We start from the raw sequence: 21,276 nt of genomic DNA on the forward strand, positions 1-21,276 counted from the left end.
TCTTACAGCGTATAAAGATAGAGGCAGTTCAACAGAAAAATGGGATGGTGACTAAAAGATCCTAGGTTTACATTCTCTTGTTAAAACTGATATGTTTGTTTTTATATACAAATTAATGTTTGCATTCTCAGTGACTGTAACCTTGGATCCAACTTGGCTGAGGACTACTGTAATTCACCACAACAAAAATAGACTTCTGGCAAAAATTTGACTCAATATTTGTACCATGAAGTTTTGAACTAGCGTAGTTTAACTTTTCTGGGACTTGGTAAACCCTAACTTGTTTTGGAGAATGTAGAGCTTCTACATTCTTTCTAATGTTACAGAGCTGTGTGCTTAAATGATTTTGAAATAATATACAGTGCCAGTGTTGCATTCAAGGGAGGATGTTTTTACCCATTATTTCATTTGTTCCTGCTGCCATTGACCAGGTAATTTTTACGTACAAAGCAGAATCCATGCTAATTAGCTAAACTTGTCAAAAATAGATTCAGATTTCAGAGATAACCAGTAGCACAGCTCCTGCTCCTAAGGTCCCATATGAAGGTTAGAAAGATCATGTTATAAGCAACGACTGTGACTGAAAAGTGTTTACATAAAACAGGTCACATTTTTTTTATTTAGACCAAAACATTGTATCTTTCTTTCTAATACATATATTAAAGCAGGAACATGGAGATAGTGTAAAGAAAAGTTGAAATAAGAGGGGGAATCTAACAGAAGGTATACAAGAATCAAAGCATACTGTGATACAGCAAGTAGGAGGAAAAGTGATTCTTAACATCAATTATAAATAATGTTTTTTCCTACATAAATCTCAAAAATTGGACAAAAAATGAGGTTCTAGTCCTTAGAGCAACAAGGAAGTCTGTAAAGGAACCAAGAAAATCCTACAGGCCTGGATATAAAGATCATCTTGTCCTTATTTAACTAGTATAGAAAATGTAATGCTGAAAATATTAACCAAAATAATCCAGAAGAACATTAAACTAAACAAAGGAAGTCAGTGAAGTGAGTTACCTGTAATCAGTGCCATTCACAGCAGTCCATGTATATGTTCTGTTTCCTTTATCAATATACCTCTATAAAGAGATATTAGTAAAAAAATAAATTTTTAAACTCTGGATCTTCAACAAGTATGACCTTTCTTTGAGAAATACAGTGTTAAATTAAAGAAAAATCTGTTGGATTTGTATTAATTTTTTTTGCTAAAAGCATGAGTTGAGCTGCACCTCCTTTTCTTAAATATTTTCCAAACTTATATTTTGCAAAAGAATCAACTACATAAATTTTATTGAACATTAGTGGAATGTAAATTTAAATAAAACCAGACAAACATGACCTATAATTTTCCCTTTAAAATTCATTACCCAGACATATGCAAACCTTTTTCTATATGATTTCAATTCAATAAAAAAAAATTATCTCTTTTATGGATCATTTTGCAGTTAAACTACGAATAGAAAAAAAAATGACCAAAAAACCCCCAAAACTCAGTTGAAAAAAGGCTTACCTACAAAATCTTTACCATTAAAAAACACCCAGTGCCTGTGCTTTCATGTACTGGCACTACTGCCTAAATGCATTTAAATTTGAATCATAATTATAGGCACAGCTAGGTAATCTTGATTGTACAGACACCCTATGCTAAACTTACATGTGTTTCTGATCTTGTTAAAAGGGCCTTGGATTTGGGAAAAAAATAAACACTGAAGTAAATGTTTATTTTTAAATAACTTAATACATTAGGATAAGCTTTACCATTTGTTTTCTTGTGGTATGAAATATAGTGTCATATGCACAGTCCCACAGTTCCCCATAGATTTAATCATGAATCCACCTGGCTGACATTGTTTTACTCAGTTTTTCACTTTGAAAATTATAATTTTATGCCAGCTGCAACATATTATAATATTATTTTACAATCAGAGTTTTGTAAGTATGCCAGCAATGAAGACTATACAGCTGTTGCACTGAAACATTACAAACATTGGTGAAAGGTACCACAGGTATATCTCTGCCCTCTTTCTTTCTCTGTGGTAAAAGGACAGTGAGAAAATGACCATGGTTGTGGAAAAGAAGTGTCTTATTTGACTTATAAATCGAAATCTTCTCATTACCTGGTGACTGCTTTTCAGTACAGAATGACAGTGTAAATAATTTATTAGCAATTTTGGAAAGAAAATCAAAAAAGGATAAAAGAAAAACAGAAAAAAAGATGTATATATTAGTGTCTAATGCCCTGGTATATTTCACATTTAAGGTAAAAAGATGGCTGAAGAGATTCCTATCCAAGCCTACTTATATTCAGTGATGTGCCCATACTATTACTTCAGTTTAAGACTAAGTCGACATTTGAACCTAGTGCTGGCAGTCCCTCCAAATTGGGCACAGGGTCATGGGTCACACACCAGGTATCTCCACAAAAGAAAAGCAGCGCTCAGGTAGGAGAGAAGGAAGAGAAGAACTGGGCTGTTTTCAAATCCTTTTGTGAGCATGTTTGAAAGCAAATTGGTTGAAACCTTCCTTCAAAGGTAACCCATCACACATCCTCATACATAGCTCCCATTTACCTTTGCCTACTTCATTATTGAGTGGTCTGAGATCATCTCATCCCCAGCTATCTCTGCCAAAGAACCCACACATGTTATTGCAGCTTTTGTGACCCTTTGGTTTTCACTACTGCCCACCCTGGCTGCCAAATGTGGCAATGCTTTTGTTCCTATGGCATCTTCTCTGTTAGCTGGAAAGCCCCTGAGGCCTTGGGAGACTCCAGCGCACCCCACCCACACTTGCTACAAGTCCAGTCTCTATGCTGTAGTATGAAGTCATCTCCCAAGACACTGCTGGGGCCAGCTGCAATACAAAAGGAAAGCAATGCAAACTTAAACCAAAAAGCAAAACAAAAAGAACATAAATTTGAAGCCTGAAGACTACAACTGTCAGTTCAGAGCAACCGACCACATCAGCCCTTTTTATAAGAAAATATATGAAGCTATCAAGTGCTAAGTGATGCATGGCTCATGCATGGCCCGTGGTTTAAAGCAGTTTTATTCTGGTTCTAGCAGCCTGGAGCTGGGAGGGTGCAATGGCCTGAAGCAGTCATCATCGCCAGCCAGCTCTGGCTGCTCCCTTCTCTCGGAGAGGTCTGGGTAGAGGAAAAAATCTTGGGACATGATGCAAAGGAAGGTGAGGGTAATTAATTTCATTGGCACTTGAAGCATCTGGGATCAAAAGGCTTGGGATATTCTATTCAAACACAGATTGTGGTCTGGGCTGTGTGTAACTGGCACATTCTCACGGACCCAGGGATGTTACATTCCTCCCTCCTGCCCTGGTGCTGTAACTGACTTCAGCATTTGCAATGCTTCCCTCTCTCCCTCTTTGGGCAAAGAATTGCAGGACCTACTGTTTCAGGTCTTTTGCATCACAAAGCCTAAGAAATGTAATAACAGCCTGAAATCTCTTCAACATGTTTGCCATTAAAGCAATTTCTTGTACACCCTAACCACGTTATTGTATTTTTGCGACCTTCTAACCCTCCGTCTTCTGACCACCTACACCTACCCTTTTCACCCATATGCTTGGAAAGGAACTCCTTAAACAGAACAACATAAATCTGAAAATGTCCCAGCATGGAGTCTGTCCTTTCTGGAGCAGTTTATCCTCAGCACAGATGCCAGCAGGAATTGGGACTCTCTGACAGTGGGTCAGGAGTGACCAACTCTCCCTTCAAGGAACAGGCTGGTGGCATCTTAAACAGCATGGACTCCTGACACAGATGACGGAGTAGAACTGACATCCAACAGGGCTTATCCACTCTGCCCTAGAAAGGACGTATTTGTTCACCACCTTCCACCAGTGGAACCACTCAGGAAAAGACACATTTTTTTTCATATAGCGGGATTGACCCAGAGATTGTAAAGCAGCATTGTAAAGCTTTGTCTTGGCATTTTACTCTGAGAAAGCACACAATAGAGTGCTGATAGAAGGCAAGGGGACTGCTGATACAGGTCTCTGCTTTAGAGGAACGTGGGAAAAGGTGAAAGGCAGTATGAAGTTGGATGCAGAGAATTAGTGTGGGCAGGTTTAATGAGATCATGGGACTCCACAGGGTCAAGGACCATAACTTTAAGGCATGCTTTATATCTGGACAACTTAAGTGTGTAAGGCTTGAGTTGACTTGGTTTTCTTCATAGAGATTAATGTAGTTCTACTGTCTATATGATTATATGATCATCACTATAATCATCTTTCAGCTAAGATCACCTTGCACAGTTTTGAAGAACTTGAGATTGGTGACCTGTCCTTATTTGCATTCCTATTAAATTACACAATCAGAAGCAGAGTGCTTTGTCAAATCCAGTGCAGACACTAAGAAGCTGAGGAATGATTATGAGACGTCCATCTTTGGGTCATCAGTAAACAAAAGACATAGACCTGTTGTGGCAGATCCAGATGAAGGGCACAAGTATGGTGAGAGGGCTGGAGCACCTCTCCTATGAAGACAGGCTGAGAGAGTTGGCGTTGTTCAGCCTGGAGAAGAGAAGACTCCAGGGAGACCTTATTGCAGCCTTTCAACACTTCTAAGTATGTCTCCAAAGGCCTGTTGCAGATCCCAGTGACCATGAACTAGACATTCTGAAATCACAGCATGGATGAATTATCAAGACGTTTGAGAAAATTCTCCTCCATTTTCAGTCTCATTTAGCAAAGACAACATGGGCTGTGCTACTAATTTTCACCCACGAAGACAAGTAAGTTTCTACCATGTTTAAAGCAAGAATAGACTAGGAATACAAACCGCTTTTTTCTGTCAAAGTGAGAACAAGTATATAAGAATCTTCCCTCAATGTAGGATTGATTCAGAGGAGTGGTAAAAGGGACTACTCAGTATTGGGAGTAGTTTAAAAGTTAATACCAGTTAAGACATTGAATGGAATATAAGTAAGGAATGTGCTGTTTTTAACAGAATAACACCCCCCCCCCCCATTCTCTGAGGCCTGTTTCCTATCGACTTAACCTGATTAGTTTCTTTCTGCATCATATGTCTTGTGAGAAGAAGGAAATTTCTTCTGGAACATTCTGACACTTAAGTACGAACAGCAGAGCTGTTGCAATATCAAAGTTACAGGAGATCAACAGGAAAGGACAGCTAATAGCATATACGGAAAATTAACTGCACAGTTCCAAGAAATTCTGCCAAGTACTGTTAAAGTGTGCTTATATATACGGATGCGCAGTGTCTGCTAAATCATTAAATTAGCTATCTTCAAGATGGTTTATATTCAGAGTGAAAAATTTCAAAAAGCTGTTGTACAACTGTAACTGGGGGGGCATACTGTGGCCAGAACTGCTCCTTCAGAACACCAGTAATCATTTCTTCTCATTAAGGTCCCAGAGAAGTAGCGCACAAATGTAAGGATCAATTTTGAATATTTACTATTGCTAGGAAATGTTTCTATGTATTAAAGAAAACAGTAGCAATGTTTATCAGACACAAGCATTTTGGACAAGAAAATAAAGAAGACAACAAGCTTTGGAAAGTATGTGATATAACTGTAAGATGAATTTGCTTATCCCAAATAGTCTTCATTTATGGCATAAAAATTTTATTTTTTTTTCTCACTACTTTCTTCCCATTCAACCACAATATAAACTACCAAACCCATCCTCACACATCTCCACAAGCAAATTAAGCACTTTGTTTTGGGATTCATACAGAGAAGTAGGCTGGGTCCATTTCCTGGTGAACAGAGTGTAAGACCTCATCAACAACTGCCTGATTAATGATGCACCAAAGAAACCAAGAAACAAAACAATTCTTTTTTTCATAAGAACATAATTTTTTTTTTACTATAAGCCAGTCAAAATAGCAAATCTAGAGGGAAAAATGGTACAAACTGTCATTAAAAAATGAACATCACAGCATTTCACCATTTCTCAGTATTTTTCTGGTTTGGTTAGTTCCTGTAAATGTAATTCCTTGTGTTCCTTTCTTACCTCATCTTGGGACTTGACCAGTGTTTCAAAAGTTTTTTCTCCACTTTCTCCATCTATCATTTTTTTCCGAATCTATTAGCATGGGAGAAAAGGGAAAAGGAAAAGAAAGAAGGTATAAGTGTTGCATTTAACATGAATAATCTTTTCAGTGTTCAAAATATTTCATAGAAACACAGAAAACAGTAATGCATATGAAAGTCACACCTTTTGTCTAGCATTTCTTGTGCCTCCCAGTACATCTTTGTGATGTAGCAACATTGACTCACAAAAACATTTTTGTACCAGTTCGAGAGAAACTTGTCTCTGAAGCAGCCATTTCAAAGAAACTTAAGACAGAATTTGACAGATACTGAGGAATGCTGGTTAATGTCATGAAAGAACAATTTCAAACTAAGTGAAAAAATTCTGATTTCTGAATGTATTACAAAATCAGTAACTGAAAAATATACAGAGGAATTAACTTGTTGTCAACACTTTACTTTTTTTCTCAGTTCTCTTTCTCACCACAGGAATAATCTTGCCTTAATAAGAGATAGGAAAACACTCCTAAAATGTTTCAAGTAGTATTTTGATATTCTATTAAAAAGTGTTCCATTTTAAAAAATTTTTCTATCTCTCTCCCTTTCCTAGGCATTGTTACTTTATGAAGAAGAATAATTTAAATAGCAACCACGGCATCATTCAAAATGAGAGGAATATAATTCATTGCCCTTGCCTACAAATAATACTAGAACTTAATTTGCCTAATTATAATTTCATCTCTATAAAGTCATCTTCTTGTCAAATTTAAAATTCAGATTTATAGTGAAATAGATTTTCATTCAAAATCTAGAACATTTATTGCCTCTCAGTTATTATACGGTGAAATACAAGCAGCAACAAGTACTAAGAAAATAGGTTATTTACCTCAACTTTAATATCATTTTCCAATTCAGCATCTAGAAAATCCAGTGTAACAGGCTCCTGGGATTTAGGATTCTGAAGCAGAAGATATTGAATGATCAAATAATAAAGACAGAGTACTGTAATGTTACAAATCATAATCCTTTCGTTCCAAAATAACCTACTTAACTCTATTTACTTACCCATCTGTTTTAATCTCTTGTAGCACTACTAGTGGCCCTTTCTCATTTATTTTATTTTTTTGGATAGAGAGGTTAATTGACTAAGTGCAAATCAAATTAACACTAATTGCCGGTGTTTGTCCACAGCCTGTTATGGATGGGTCTCATGCTGGGATGCTGCTTCCCCTTCTTCTGGTATGTTACAGATTGTACAGGGTGGGAGCAGACACATCAGAGGAAGCACAGATATGAACGTCTCACTTGATGTCCTGCCCCCAAGAAGGGAGAGATAAATTTGGGAGTGTTTTCCAAAAAGATAGGTACAGCCAACTGTACTCTTCTGCAATTTTGCTAAGAGCAGACTACAGACTTGCTGTTATGACTGGGAGTGGACTATGGCTCAAGACTCAAAAAGGCAGCAATCAAAGCAAATTATTTGCGTTTTATAAAAAACAAACCCCACTTTTATTGTCAGCATTACAGGACTTCCCTGAACACCTTGCAGTTTTGAAAGCATTTCTCTTGACATCAGTACTGTTATCTCAATTTAGGAGATGGAAACCTGTAGCACAGAAATACTGAAACACAAGCTTCCAGACTTAAGGAATGTAGATGATGTCAACCTTCAACTATAAAGTGCAGAGAATTTTGGTGGTCTGCATTTGCAATAACCCTGGCCCCAAAGGAACGTGGGAAGACCACTGTAGCTCTGCTGAACAAGATCAGACCACCCTCCAGCCTCGGCTCCTTTCTCAGTCACAATCTGCACTTACTCGGCCAAAGCCACTTTCTGTATGAATTGTAAGGAATCTGAATTTTTTTTAGCAATTTTGCCTAAGCCTCATTGACTTTATATTGTGTGTGGTGTAAAAATCATCAATCTTCATCACCCAGCTAAATAAGTGAGTGCATAACAAACCCAATTATTTAGCACACCAAGCTAAAAGTGAGTGCATTTCTTCAGAAAAAGGGGTATGTCAATATATTATTTAACCATTTAAATATGACAGTTCAGAGTAGAAAATGAAATTTTTTTGATTGATAATTATTTGCTTTGTGTAATAGCCCAGTTCATATATGAAAGGATCTCAAGACCTAGTTTTCTCAGTAATTGAGCACTGTTTCTCATATGCTTAGCAACACAAAATTTCTCATTAGCTGACACTATTATTTCAAGACTAGTGTAATTTTTGACAATGACATTTTTAAGAGATTTCAGTGATTTACCTGTATTAACATTTACAGGGTAGACTAAAGTCTCTTCCTTCAAAATTATGATTATATTTTTTCTATTCTAACATTCTCTGGCAAAGTGACCTGACAAACGTACATGTGACTATTCTATCAAAGAATGCAAGCATGTTTCATCACAATTTATGTAAGTATTTCCAGTTCATACTGGAAGAAAACAATACTCTGAAGAGCTGGTAAAAAATGCCTTTATATAATAGTCTGGAGCACTAAGAATTTAACAGTAGTACTTATTTTCAAGATTGTAATACAGAATAGTGTTAGAAGACATAAGAGTATTCCTTCATTTTCTTGAGAAAAAAATGTACATATTTATGGTATATTCCTGTTCTTAGCAAGTAAGACTTACTGTCTGCTAAGAGAAAAGCCAATAAATTTATTATCAGAAAGAGAACATGCACTGGAAGGATTGCAGGCAAACATTCTGGGTATTTCTTTTAAATATTTACTGAAAACTTCAGGAAAATCTTTACATTTCTTTTTTTATATGGTAGATAAAATTAGCAACTCTAATATAACAGCATTAACATATGCTCCCTACTGTTTCAAAGCAATTCAATCGTTGTTATGCCATTGCTTTCCACCCACCAACAAATCCACACTCTCAAAATAAATAGCAAAAGGCTAATATGTAAAAATAAATAAAAATTTACATATCTTACATGCAATGGATAATGAATAGCATGGTCAAACCCAAACAGCATGCATGAAGGCATTGGCATGGCAGGGGAGGCATTTATGAAGTTCACATTCCATTCCAACACACAAAGGAACAGAGAAGAAAAGAAATGGGAAAAAAAAGAAAAATAAAAAAAAAGCCATCACATCAAATCAAGATCAATAGTCATTTCAAATGATAACCTGGGCTAGCCATAGTCAAGGAGTCCCAAAGACAAAATAGTCAATTTTAACAGTCTGTCAAAATTCAAGTATGCATTTACTGTTTGTTCTTTTTCTTTTTAAGACTTATGTTACACCACCACACATTTCTTATATAATTAAGGACTTTTAATAGTCAAAGAAACAAAGCATCTATAAATACATTCTGTGATGTGCCTGAGGCAAAAAAAAACCCCACTCGAAATTAGAATATTTTTAAACTCATACTTTAAATTGAAGACTGTTTCCCCCTTACATCTTTTCCCCCCAAGAATGTGTTTTTACCAGTATTTGGGCTCCATAATTTTTATTTCCAAGGTTGCCATTTAGTGGAGTTTATTCCAAGCCTCGAAGAAGCAAACATTTCAGTTTGCTCTTCTCCTTATCCAGTCATGCATGTAACATGACTGGAATAAGCACACCACCACATTCACCAGCACAACTAAACAAAACAGAAGTAAATCACTAGCAATGAAGCATGCAAACAAAAGGAGTGCAATCCACTTTCAGCATGACAAATAAAGGTAAGGATCTATAATTTCAATGACAACTCAAGAAGGAAACAAAGAAAGAAAGAACTGGTGCAGCAACATAAAAAAAAAAAGTGGTAATTAAAATATCATTGTCGTGTTTTGGGAGGTCAGTATTCTCACAAATTCTATGGAAGGGGAAGGCCTTCTTTGCTGTGTTGCAGGAACCTAGTTCTTACTCTTATCTGTGATACTAATGAAGACAGGTTATTAGGCTTTTAAAAGAAATGATGATAAAAAGTCAGCAAAATCCTGGGCCACAGATGGAGACAAAGGAGCATCTGGAGTGGATGGGAGCTCAGGGTTTTTCCAGTGCTGCAACTCACTGGGCAGTCAGCACAGCCAGGCAAACCCAGCACCAGCCAAACCACACCACAGCACGCTGAGGAGCCAGGCATCCTCAGAAAACAGATTATTTTATGTTCTAGTGCTGCTTTCTCCAGTGCACAAACAAAAAATCCAGCACAGAGGTGGCCTTCTACATGTGGTATAAAGGCAACCACCCAAAATTTGGTGAAATCACTTAGTTGAGTTAAATCAGTATTTTACACAACATTTTTAGCAGTGTTGCTATGCAGGCCAGAAGTCTTGCATTATAGATTCCCATATGTGTAAGGAATTAATATAACATACTGTATTTAAGTTTACTATTTTGCTAGTTACATAGTTAATTTATTTCTTTAATGATTTTTATGTTTTCACAAAGTGATTTCTGCTCAGGGGCTGCAACACGTAAACAGGACTAGTTTCCCTGTTCAGGTTAACAGCAACTAATTCTCTGGAGATGGGTCTGCTAAACTGAGAAACCCAATGTAAATAGCAGATAGAACATATACCCTACCCTGACTTCCCCGGGAAAAAACCTGAACATTAAAATACAGTCATTTTATACAGCATATACCATACTATAAAACTTGCCAATAAAGTCATAAGAATGATCTTCTGATCTTCTCTTGACTGTGGGTTTATGCAAGCAAAGCCAGCACAAGCAGTCTCTTTTTATTTCCAGTCTTCAAATTAATTTCAAATCCAAAGAAGAATTTTTACATCATGACTCTAATTAGCACCTATTAGTAAAGCACCATAATTTAATGGAATGCCCTTCACTACAGCATTTTTTCTATTGTTTAAACAAGGAAGGATGCAAGCTTCATGCTTTGGAAGCTGTTTGGCACAATAAACAATTCTCTAGTTAGATTTTTCCTAGTAAGCAGGGCAGAAGCTTTCTAATTGTATATCCAGGTCTATGCATTCTAATGCACTAATCACCTCCATCCAAAGTTACCTGTACATTGGGTCTCCTTTTTCTCAATTTAACTTTGGGTATGCCCACACCAATTTGCTGAAGTAACAAAAAAGCAGTAATTTATATTTTTGCACTATTAGTAAACAGTCTATTTATAGAAGAGAAGGTTTTCCTCAGCATCTGTGCTCTCCAGTGTACATTTACTGGAATCAGAGACTAGCCCTCATTCTGATCAGGAGTTCTAAGCTTTCTGTCAGAATTACATACAGGTTTTGTCTAGGGACAAAAACCAGACATAATGTCAATTAATTTAACAGAGAGATGTCCCTCCCACATAGTCTGACAACATGAAATATAGAATGCAGACTTCACTTTTTTTGTTGTTTTTGCTATTCAAACTCAACTCCTTTTTAATTTCTTAAATAACCACAAACTAGAAGACAAAATACTGGACCTCACTGAAGGCATATGGAGTTTTAAAACTATCATTAAATGGATTTTGATCAGAACAAAAGGATGCTAATCTTTAGAACAGACTGGGAAGTTGAATTATTTACTATTTTCAAAATCTAACTAGGATTAAGTTTGTTAACACATGCTTAATGGACTCACTTCAGTGACTATGTTTATTTGGTGGCATAACCACCTCTTCTCTCCCAGGACAATGGGAAAAATACATGCACATACACAGAGATACACAAAAAAAATTTGCAGTGAAACATAAAATTAAACACTTGTAATATAACTACACAAACATAAAAAAATGACATTTTAAGCAGTTTAAAACTATATTAAACTGAAAAATAATAAAAAAAAAGGATTTCTCAAGTTATGCTTTGACATAGTTTTCATGTGCAAATAAGAAAATGATGTCAAAGTTTTTGATGATTTTATTAAGCTTTTGAACTTGTTTTTGTTAACTTTCATCAGTTGTGTAAACAGCTTTACAAGTTCTAAATTTCCAGGGCCTTCTTTCTTTGAGATGATACTGTAAGAAAACTTATCAAAATACTGTGTTGAACCAGTTGTGATCCGAAGAAATAGATTTTCAGAAGGAAAGCAGAAGACATTCAGAAGAAGGAAGCACTGGAAGTCTAAGAAACCCTCACCTCTTCAAAGATAAAGATGTAGTTATGTTTTAGTTTAGATCTATTGAAAAATTGCTGGCAGAAAAGGTTAAGATGTTGGTTAATACGTTAACGGCTACCAGGAGGTTCAACTAAAATTAATATGACATGTTAAAGAAACTCCATGAATTCTAAATAATCTGTCTTTGCAGTGTACCTTAGTTTTAAAACGTAGCTCTTGTATCAGTCTGAATAACATGCACCACCCCAAACAAACTGGGAATGAAAAAGTCTAGTCTGTGTAACTGTTAATAACAACAATAACAATAATAATATTGCATATGCTTAATATTACATTTAGACATTATTCTACAACATAAAAATTATCACTTATAAAATATCCTGTTTTAAGCATAATCTAAATAAAATATTTGAGCAGTATGGGAAAGCATCTCTAAACTTCCATATCCTTTTAGGAAGAAAACTATACAAAGCAATCATGACAATTAGCATGCTAATAATCCACTTTAGACTGCCAAAATTAGTTCAGATGAGCTGAGTTTTTAACTATCAAAGATTTTTCTTCTCCAATGTTATGATGCTATACTGCAGGATAACAGCATATACAAGACAAATATAATCCATATCCATCAGTTTCTCGCAAGAATATGCCTAAAATGAGAATACTGCATTGCTTCTTCTTATAGTACTCCTGTTAATGAAAAGATAGATTAATTTGCATATAAGGAAAATGTAAATAGGCCACTCGTCATCATCTGAATTACTATAATCTCTAATTGAGAAAAGACTGGATCAGTAATGGTGCATATATTTGTCTCTGAATATTTCACCAATCAAAATTGTTAAATCAAAACTTTCATTTCTTAACGCATGAAAATCCACTGTAGATATACAGAAACTGAAGTCCTTCTCGATTCTGAAATCTATATAAAAACCTTATTTTCCATTTTTTTCCTTTTATTTTTTAAAAGAGACTTTAAAAATAACTCAAAAGGGATATTTCATTAATAGTTACGATCAAGTTATTCTTTCTTCAGAAGCACTTTTTTCTTTCTTCTTGCATTATACGCTTGGCAAAGGATTTCAAACATATTAATTAATTCACCAGGAAATTAATTCAAATATTCACAAAGTAGACTTTCCTCAGCTTAAGAATTAAATTATTTACTAAAATATGTAGATGAATTCTTAATTTCTTTTTCTGTCTTTTACAATTGTAGCTATGACAGGATTATAGAAGGAAAGTTGCAAAGGTCAAGGACTTGCTACTAATCTTGGAACATGGCTGGGAGGAAAAAAGTGATGATATACATCTACTTTATTAAAAAAAAAAAATATTATTTCCTTGCTTAAAGGCAGAAAATACCGACTTCCATCAAGAAGTTTCTCTCAAATGTACTGTGTGCTGAAAGATAACACAGGAGTAGGGTACCACTAAAGCTTAAAAGACCTACTAGTCTTATTTATCTGTGTACTGGCAGCTTGCATTCATCTTGGTCATTCATATAAGGTGAAGGGCCTTGGGGAAAGACATATGAGGAGCTGCTGAGAGTACTTTGTTCAACCTGAGGAAAAGGAGACTGAGGGGAGATCTCATTGGGGTCTTCAACATCCTCACAAGGTGAAGTAGAGGGGCAGGCGTTGATCTCTTCTCTGTGGTGATCAGTGATAGGACCCGAGGGAATGGCCTGAAGTTGCGTCAGGAGAGGTTTAAGGTAGGTATTAGAAAGACATTCTTCACTCAGACAGTGGTTGGGCACTGGAACAGGCTCCCCAGGGCAGTGGTCACAGCACCAAGCCTGACAGAGCTCAAGACACATTTGGATGACACTCTGGGGCACATGGTGTGACTCTTGGGGATGGTCCTTTGCAAGGCTAAGGGTTGGGCTCTATGATCCTTGTGGGTCCCTTCCAACTCAGCGTTTTCTGTGATTCTCTGATAAACAGCTCAAAGCATCTTAATGAGACAAATTTCCATGTTGACAACTGAACTACATGGATATATTCTTTAGTCCCTAATACTTACAGGGATTCATTATTGTTTCTAACTTTTTATCTGCAAAGAATCTGTACATTTTCGTCCATCCAGACTGATTTTTCTATTTATTTTTTACTTAAATAAATTTTAACTTTGCCTTTATATAACACTCCATTTGTGCTCTTTGAATTCAAGGGACAAAATTTACTGAAATTATGTTTCCAATGGAATTAAAATATGAGAATTTTCAAAAAGCCCACTAAACAGAAGATTGTTTCATATGGAGAGACTTTTCATTAAAACAAATATTAAACTTATGATTTCAGAAAAAAAACACATCCATTCGTATTGAAATTTCTCATCAAAATTAGAGTGGCAAGTTATTTAAGAAGATACATGTAATGTAGGAGTCTCCACAAGGTCAGGATTCAGTTAATGGATAAAGAGCCAGACTGAAATATTTGGTTTTGATTTTCCTGAAATTTGAGGAAAATTGTGTCCTAATCATATTTAGATAAAAATTTCATCTTTAAAGAAGAAAGACCTTTCTCAAGTTAAACTACTAATAATCTAACATTCTGGGAAGGGGTGCTCAGCTATATCCATCACAACTTTGCAGCTCAGGTTTCTGCTCTGGTAAACAAAATAAGCAAACTAAATAAAAAAAGACTTCACATGTATAAATGTGCATGCAAAATGTATATTTTTTTTTTTATTGTATGGATAACTAAATTCAATAGAAACCAAAGCTGCCCTTTGTGCTGTTTAAAGTGGATTTGAATAAAACCATACATGTACCATAGATTTTCCTGACACCCACAAAACCGAGAATTCTTTGCTATTGCTCTCTTGGACTTTCAGCAGCTTCTAGTTTCTGATTTTTTCTGACAATGCCCGTTTTTTATAGAGAAAAAAATTAGAAGGTGTTTCATACCTTTGGTTGGAGATTTGGATGCAGGAGCACATACCCATTAGGATCAATGGCAAAATAGTAACCATTTGGACAAAGCTGGAAGGTAGAAATTAAGTTTACCATTATAAGGTTTTAAGTAATAAAGAATAAGTAATTAATGGTTTTCAAGAAATTTTCACACTGTGGAAAATACACTGCTGCAGGTATCATGAAGTATCAGATACTAACATAGAAAGAATAATTTCTTAATATTTACTTTTTAGGATCATAAACTTGAAGAACAGTTTAGCCTGATGGGACCTTTGAGATCAGCTGGTACAACGCTTCACTGAAAGCACAGATAACTTCAAACTAACGTCCAACTTTAGCGCTGGACTAGGTTTCAAAGAGACTTTGAATACCTCCAGTGGCAATTCCATAACCTCTCTGGGCAACCTGCTCCCTTTTTTTCCTTAATTCCAGTTGGAATTTCCATTGCCACACCTATCTTAATTGCCTTCTGTTGAGGCAATGTCCAGGTCCATTTTCTCCATAACCTTCATTAGGTAACCCATTAGGTTCCTTCCTCAGCCTGAATCCATCTCTCTCAGCTCGTTCTTGTGTACCATGTACTCCAGACCCTTGGTAAACTTAGTGGCTCTGTGCTGAGTCTCAGTGTATTTCTTATACTTCGAAGACCAAATCTGGACACAGTACTCCTGATGCACGTGTTCACTACACAGTTGGTTCCCTTACTGCCAAGGTAAACTGCTAACTTATGTTCTACGTGTCCTCCACGACTCCCAGGTCCTTTCCTGCCCTTTGAGGCAGTCTGTCTTAGCCTGTACTGTGGCATGGGATTATTCCATTCTAGATGCAGGACTTTGCATCTGCCTTCAGTGAAATTCGTGATGTTCCTTTGCTTTCTCAGCTGTTGTTTTCCACAGTACTAGTTATTTGGTCAGAAATTTCAGCACTAGATGTCTACATATATATCAATCATACTGAGTAGGGTACAGACAAACATGTATATTAAAGAACTTTTCTATACAGAACTGTCCTATAAAAATGCCAAATATTATTATCAGCTGAAATGATTGTGTACTCTACACTAACAACCAAACACTCAACTAAAGGGCAGTGCTTTAAGCTACAGGAAAATAATTACTTGGAAAATATCCTCCAATGTAAAAGTTGAGTTTTACAGATGCATCCTGATGGAAAGATCACACAGAAACACATATGGCTGGAGAGAAAACCACCAGAAAATGTACAACAATGGAAAAGAATATATGAAAAGAAGCCTGCTGGTATTTTGACTCAAATCCAGTCATTACTGTATGACTTTTGAAAAAGCATGCACAGAAATCAAAAATAAATCATACATAAAGAGAAACCACCAATGCAAGTAGCTTACCGTAAATCGGGGTGTCAGTTTTTTTATATCCTCCAAAGAGACATCGACCCCCATTACTCCAAGAATCAGTTGATTCTGGTAAGATTCCAAAATGTTAATATAGGTTTGACATATCTACAATGCAGAATAACTGCAGCAGTCAGTAAACTTTTATTTTTGCCTTCATCTCTTGATTGGCAGATACAATTTGAGAAGTTACCTATTTACTTTTGTGTCTATTCTAAATATTTTAAATAATGTCAAAGTAATTCAAAATAAAATTTAATAAATACAGAATTTAGTATAGAATATGGAAATTGTTTATGAAGAAGAATATAGATAATTTCCTGGAAGAATAAACAATATATGTAAGAACAAAACAGGTGAAAGCAAAAGTGATGCAATAATATTGCCAATTATGTACTAAACTACTAGTAGAAACACAGAGCTACTTTTGCATATTTAGGTTGGGCAATTGGTAAGTGAGATCTCAAAACAACTAACTATTTTGTCTATGGTATAAAGATGAAAGAAAAAAAATCACAACAAAAAAAGTGATTATAAGAATCAACAGCATTTGAAATTAGGGACTCAGGTACTACATTTACTTTTTACATTTACATTTTACATTTTACATTTACATTTTACATTTACATTTATTTTCCTACTACAGAAGAGGAGGACAGTCATTTACATATTATCACCTGAATCTCTTCTCCATACTAAATAAATTTGTAAAATTTATTGGAGGAGGTATCTTGCAGTCTGTAAATAAATTCAGGCGGAGATATAAGTTGAGCAGTTTCAAGTTCTCTTCTTGTTCCTCTGTACTAGGTCACATCTGTTTTATTTCTCAGAAAGACATCCTTTGATAATCAGTAGTCTCACTTTGAACCAGACTCAGTCAATTCCAGTTATTGTCTTGTGGATAAGATTATAAAACTTTTTTGTTTGGTTGGTTTGTTGCTTTGTTTTCAAAGGGAAACTAAAAGAACTATTCTGAAGGTGAATAAAAGAAATGCTAGTGATCACATTCTCATTTATTCACTCTGAGTCTCCATAATACCTGAGAAACTGAATCAAAGAATAGCTTGTGTAAATTTCTGTATATTTTGACCTGAGTGAACATGAGCATCACACCAAATGTACAATATTTTACCATGCACTGTAAAGCATATTCTAGGTCTGTTTTTTAAAAAAGCAGCATTTTGGTTTTGTGAAGAGGACATGAATTGATTCCATCTCAGACAGTAATAGGAATGGGTAATTGTATTTATTTAACACTTAAAATTTAATCTAAGTATACAGTGCTCTTTTCTATTAGCATTACAACCAACTAATTTAAATTCTCTATATCATTGCCTTTTACCCTGAAATGTCATAGCTTCAGGGATTTGTTACAAATCTATCTGAACATTCCTTTCTTTGGCAAGGTCTAAATAATATCATCATCTATGTCCCATCTGTTGAGCACCTAATGCATTCCCACTGTCACCAAGTCACAATGATGGATCAAAAAATGTCACGTCCTGAAACTCAGAATGACGAAAAGGGCTGCACTGTATTTGCTTGTCCCCAAAAGGTTATCAGGTAACTAGATATGACCCTTTTGTTTCTGATGTACAAGACAATTAAATGCAAAATGCTCTATGGAAATACACATTTTTCAAGGCCTTTAACATTAAATGTAATTAATTTAATTTAAATAACTGCTGCCTTTTGTTTTCTTTTTTTTTTTCTTTCCCTTTAAGGAACAGCTTACAATTTTCCCATTTTGTTCCCTTGTTAGATTGAAGACGGGTAGAGTTCCTGTAATCACAAGGCCCAGTTCCTAGGAAATAAGGGAAAAAAGACTTTTTAGTTAAACAGTAAATATTGAACTATAATATATTAGAACAATCCAAGGATTAGCACAAGGTGGAGAAAAGTGGACTTTGTAGGAGAATAAGAGAAATGGGGATGAATCAATGGAAAAGAGAGAGGACATTATTTAGAAGTAACACTGAAGATACATAATGAAACAGGAGGGGTATGTATGGGGGATAACACCATCTACCCCCCTCTGCAAAAAAAAAAAAAAAAGAAAAAAAAGTAGAGTTAGAGAGGAGAATAATTGTTAATAAATTATGCCTAACTGATAAACATAAAAGTATCTGAAAATTCTGGGATTATCTTGCAGAAAACGATGCAAGAGCAACACAGTAATATAATCCAAAGGAACAGGGCTACAAAAAAGGTGTGAATTGCTACAAATACATCAAATTGTTAAAGACAACCTTGAAAGCAAGCCTCAAATGAAAGTATCTCTTTAGAATCTGATAACCTGGGTTTAAGGACAATTCTAATGTGGCCTCATGTAATACACTTTGCATTACTTTAGTCCGAGCCCCAAAGCAGTTGCTGGACATTAGGAGCAAAAGGATAGGAATAAATCCAGTGAGGCACAAGCAGGAGAATTTTAAGCCCCACATGATGAAATTGTTTTAGGGAATTTATGATAATGAACCAATGTGATAAGTTAGTCCCACTCCCTCACAAAACCAAGAATCAGGAGAAGGCTTCAGAGTGGGTTAGATACATCTGTGCCATTATGTTCTCATCTGTGATGAGAAAGTCCACAAATTTCAGCCTTTAATAGTTTACCTTGTGTTGTCCTACTTTATTTATATATAACTATATATGTGTGTGTATGTATGCACACACACACAAATGTATATATAATTATATATACACAAAACCCCATATATAACACATGAATGGAGAAAACTCTGAATGAACTCCCTGAATATACATAGTAACACAACAAATGCCTGCAGGTATCACTCATTTTACTCGAGTAAACTGATCTCTCTCTATCTCTAGTTACAAATTTATCTTTGGATTTACAACAGGATGTGTACAGAACATATGAACTTTTGTCATCACATCCTGTATGTTTCCAGTCAGTACCTCAACAATAATCAAAAAAACATGGATAATGAACTTCTGGCCATTGAAATTCCAAATTAAAACTAGTTCCTCTGTGTCATGCTTAGTTATATTGATGATAAAAACTATACGTTGATAAAAATTTTACAGTAATACCGACGCACGGGAAGAAAAGGATTTTTTACACATGACAGTAGATGACCACATGAACGTGGATAAATACATGATTCCAAATACCATTTTGCAGTATTTTTTGCACTGTTAGAGTAATTCAGAAGAATGTTATCTAGAGCAACAGATTACACTGCTGCTAATAATACTTCGACTTTTGTAGTTTCCCAAATGTGTTTGTTTTACAAGACCAAAGTGATAAATTCAGCAGTAAGAAAGCATTGCATATATCTTTTTGTTTATTTCTCACTTCTATACTCTCCAGTTAAAGAAACCATTACCTTGAGCAAGTAAGCAATTACAACCATGATATCTTAAAGATCCAAGTTCAAAATCTGTACAAATACCAAGTAATACTGACAGGTTTTGTTCTACATGGAATACTCTTTAAGGGAAAAAAAAAAAAAAAAGGCGGAAAAACTAAGAATTTCTCACCAGTAATGTAACAAATTACCTTTACTGCAGCAGGTACAACACTGGAAAACTAACTCCTTCTTTTTTCTTTTCTTAAGTCGAGAACAACAGGGATCTACACTTAAAAATCTGTGTAGAATAATTTGCTTTTCTCTGTTAAATTTCAGGACACTTAGAAGGATACTAGGTGCAAGTACTGACCAGCATGCTAGAAACAGCTCTGTTCCTAGAGGTTGGTATACTGAACAGTATATATGTCAGAAACACAAGAATATTATGTTTGGAACTGTAAGAAATTGGATGCTCTGGAAAAGAGACACATGTGGTTACTGATTTGCTAAAATTCTTACTTTACTAGAGATAAATAGAGATCATACCAGAGCATCCAGGTAGACATTTGTCCATTGGACTTGTTTGGCTTTCTCTCCAGCTAAAACCATTGGTCTGCCCAAAACATCCAGATATTCCTGCCAAAAAGTGTAATAAACTTATCAGAAGGCAGTTATTAGATCAAAGAGCCCAAACAATATAAAAATAAACAATAATGAAATAAAAACAATATCAGGAAAAAAAATTCAAAATTCACCATTAATATAAGAGTAGCATTTAATTGTTGCTTTAAAACTGTACTACACAAAGTTTCAGTCTTCAGTTTGCAGTATTTACCAACAAAGTAACTTCTGTATTTCAGCCTCAGTCACATGGACCTAACCCATCCATAACCACAGCTCTCTTTCCATGAAGTGAGAATCACAACTATTTTCATTCCAAAATTAATTGCTAATGACATAATGAAATTACAAGCAGATTGCAGAACCTTCAACCCAGAAGAGAGAGTGGGCGATGGAGGGTGAGTGGTGTAACAGTTGGGTATGTTAAGCTCCTACAGCAACAACTTGCATAACTTCTATTGAAATAAAAAAAAATCAGAGTTATAAAAACTCATAGTTCCTGCCTTCCTTCAGTTTGTAAGTGCAGTTAACTTGGGTGATCTTATGAGATGTCAGATTTCTGGACTGCTTTGGCAGTGGATGCCATCAAACTTGTTTCACTTTTCAACCTTTTCTATTTGACTGAACATATTAGGGATACTTCTTGCCAGACTATTTGGAAGAGTTTAACAGAATCAAAGAACACTTACTCAAGCCAAAAAAAAAAGACTCTTATTTTCTGCCAAAAAATATCATGCCTGGCCTTGGAAGGACAAAGAACTGCCATGATATTTCTCTGCTGTTCGGGACATGTGAGTACATGGACTTTCAGACAACTGAAAAGAATACTTCTTCTTCTACACTGTCAGTCTGGATCCCATCAGGTCATGCCAGAGTCCTGTGCCCTTAGTTAACTACACAGATGTCTGTTAAATCTTTCCTGCATTCTTTTTGAAGGGAAAAATGATGTCTCTTGCAGAGGTTGGATCCATCCAGGAACCCCTT

General features: G+C 35.5%; 1 protein-coding gene across 3 annotated transcripts in view; it reads right to left on the minus strand.

Annotated features, from left to right (window-relative positions):
- Positions 1-21,276, minus strand: part of CACNA2D1 (calcium voltage-gated channel auxiliary subunit alpha2delta 1) — a 383,720-nt gene that overhangs the window by 34,129 nt on the left and 328,315 nt on the right. The window contains exons 15-22 of one of the 3 annotated variants that reach the window (XM_027639552.1): positions 20,218-20,307; positions 18,090-18,158; positions 16,349-16,423; positions 14,974-15,048; positions 11,013-11,069; positions 6,910-6,981; positions 6,004-6,075; positions 1,021-1,082 (exon numbers count right to left, since the gene is read on the minus strand). In XM_027639552.1, the coding sequence (XP_027495353.1) occupies positions 1,021-1,082; positions 6,004-6,075; positions 6,910-6,981; positions 11,013-11,069; positions 14,974-15,048; positions 16,349-16,423; positions 18,090-18,158; positions 20,218-20,307 (572 nt within the window). Of the gene's footprint in view, positions 1-1,020; positions 1,083-6,003; positions 6,076-6,909; positions 6,982-11,012; positions 11,070-14,973; positions 15,049-16,348; positions 16,424-18,089; positions 18,159-20,217; positions 20,308-21,276 lie in introns of those variants that run through there. The other 2 variants (XM_027639551.1, XR_003527084.1) reach the window with 2 other exon arrangements.

Source organism: Corapipo altera, unplaced genomic scaffold (genome assembly GCF_003945725.1).
Source record: "Corapipo altera isolate COAL_440 unplaced genomic scaffold, ASM394572v1 1b, whole genome shotgun sequence".
Classification (NCBI taxonomy): domain Eukaryota; kingdom Metazoa; phylum Chordata; class Aves; order Passeriformes; family Pipridae; genus Corapipo; species Corapipo altera.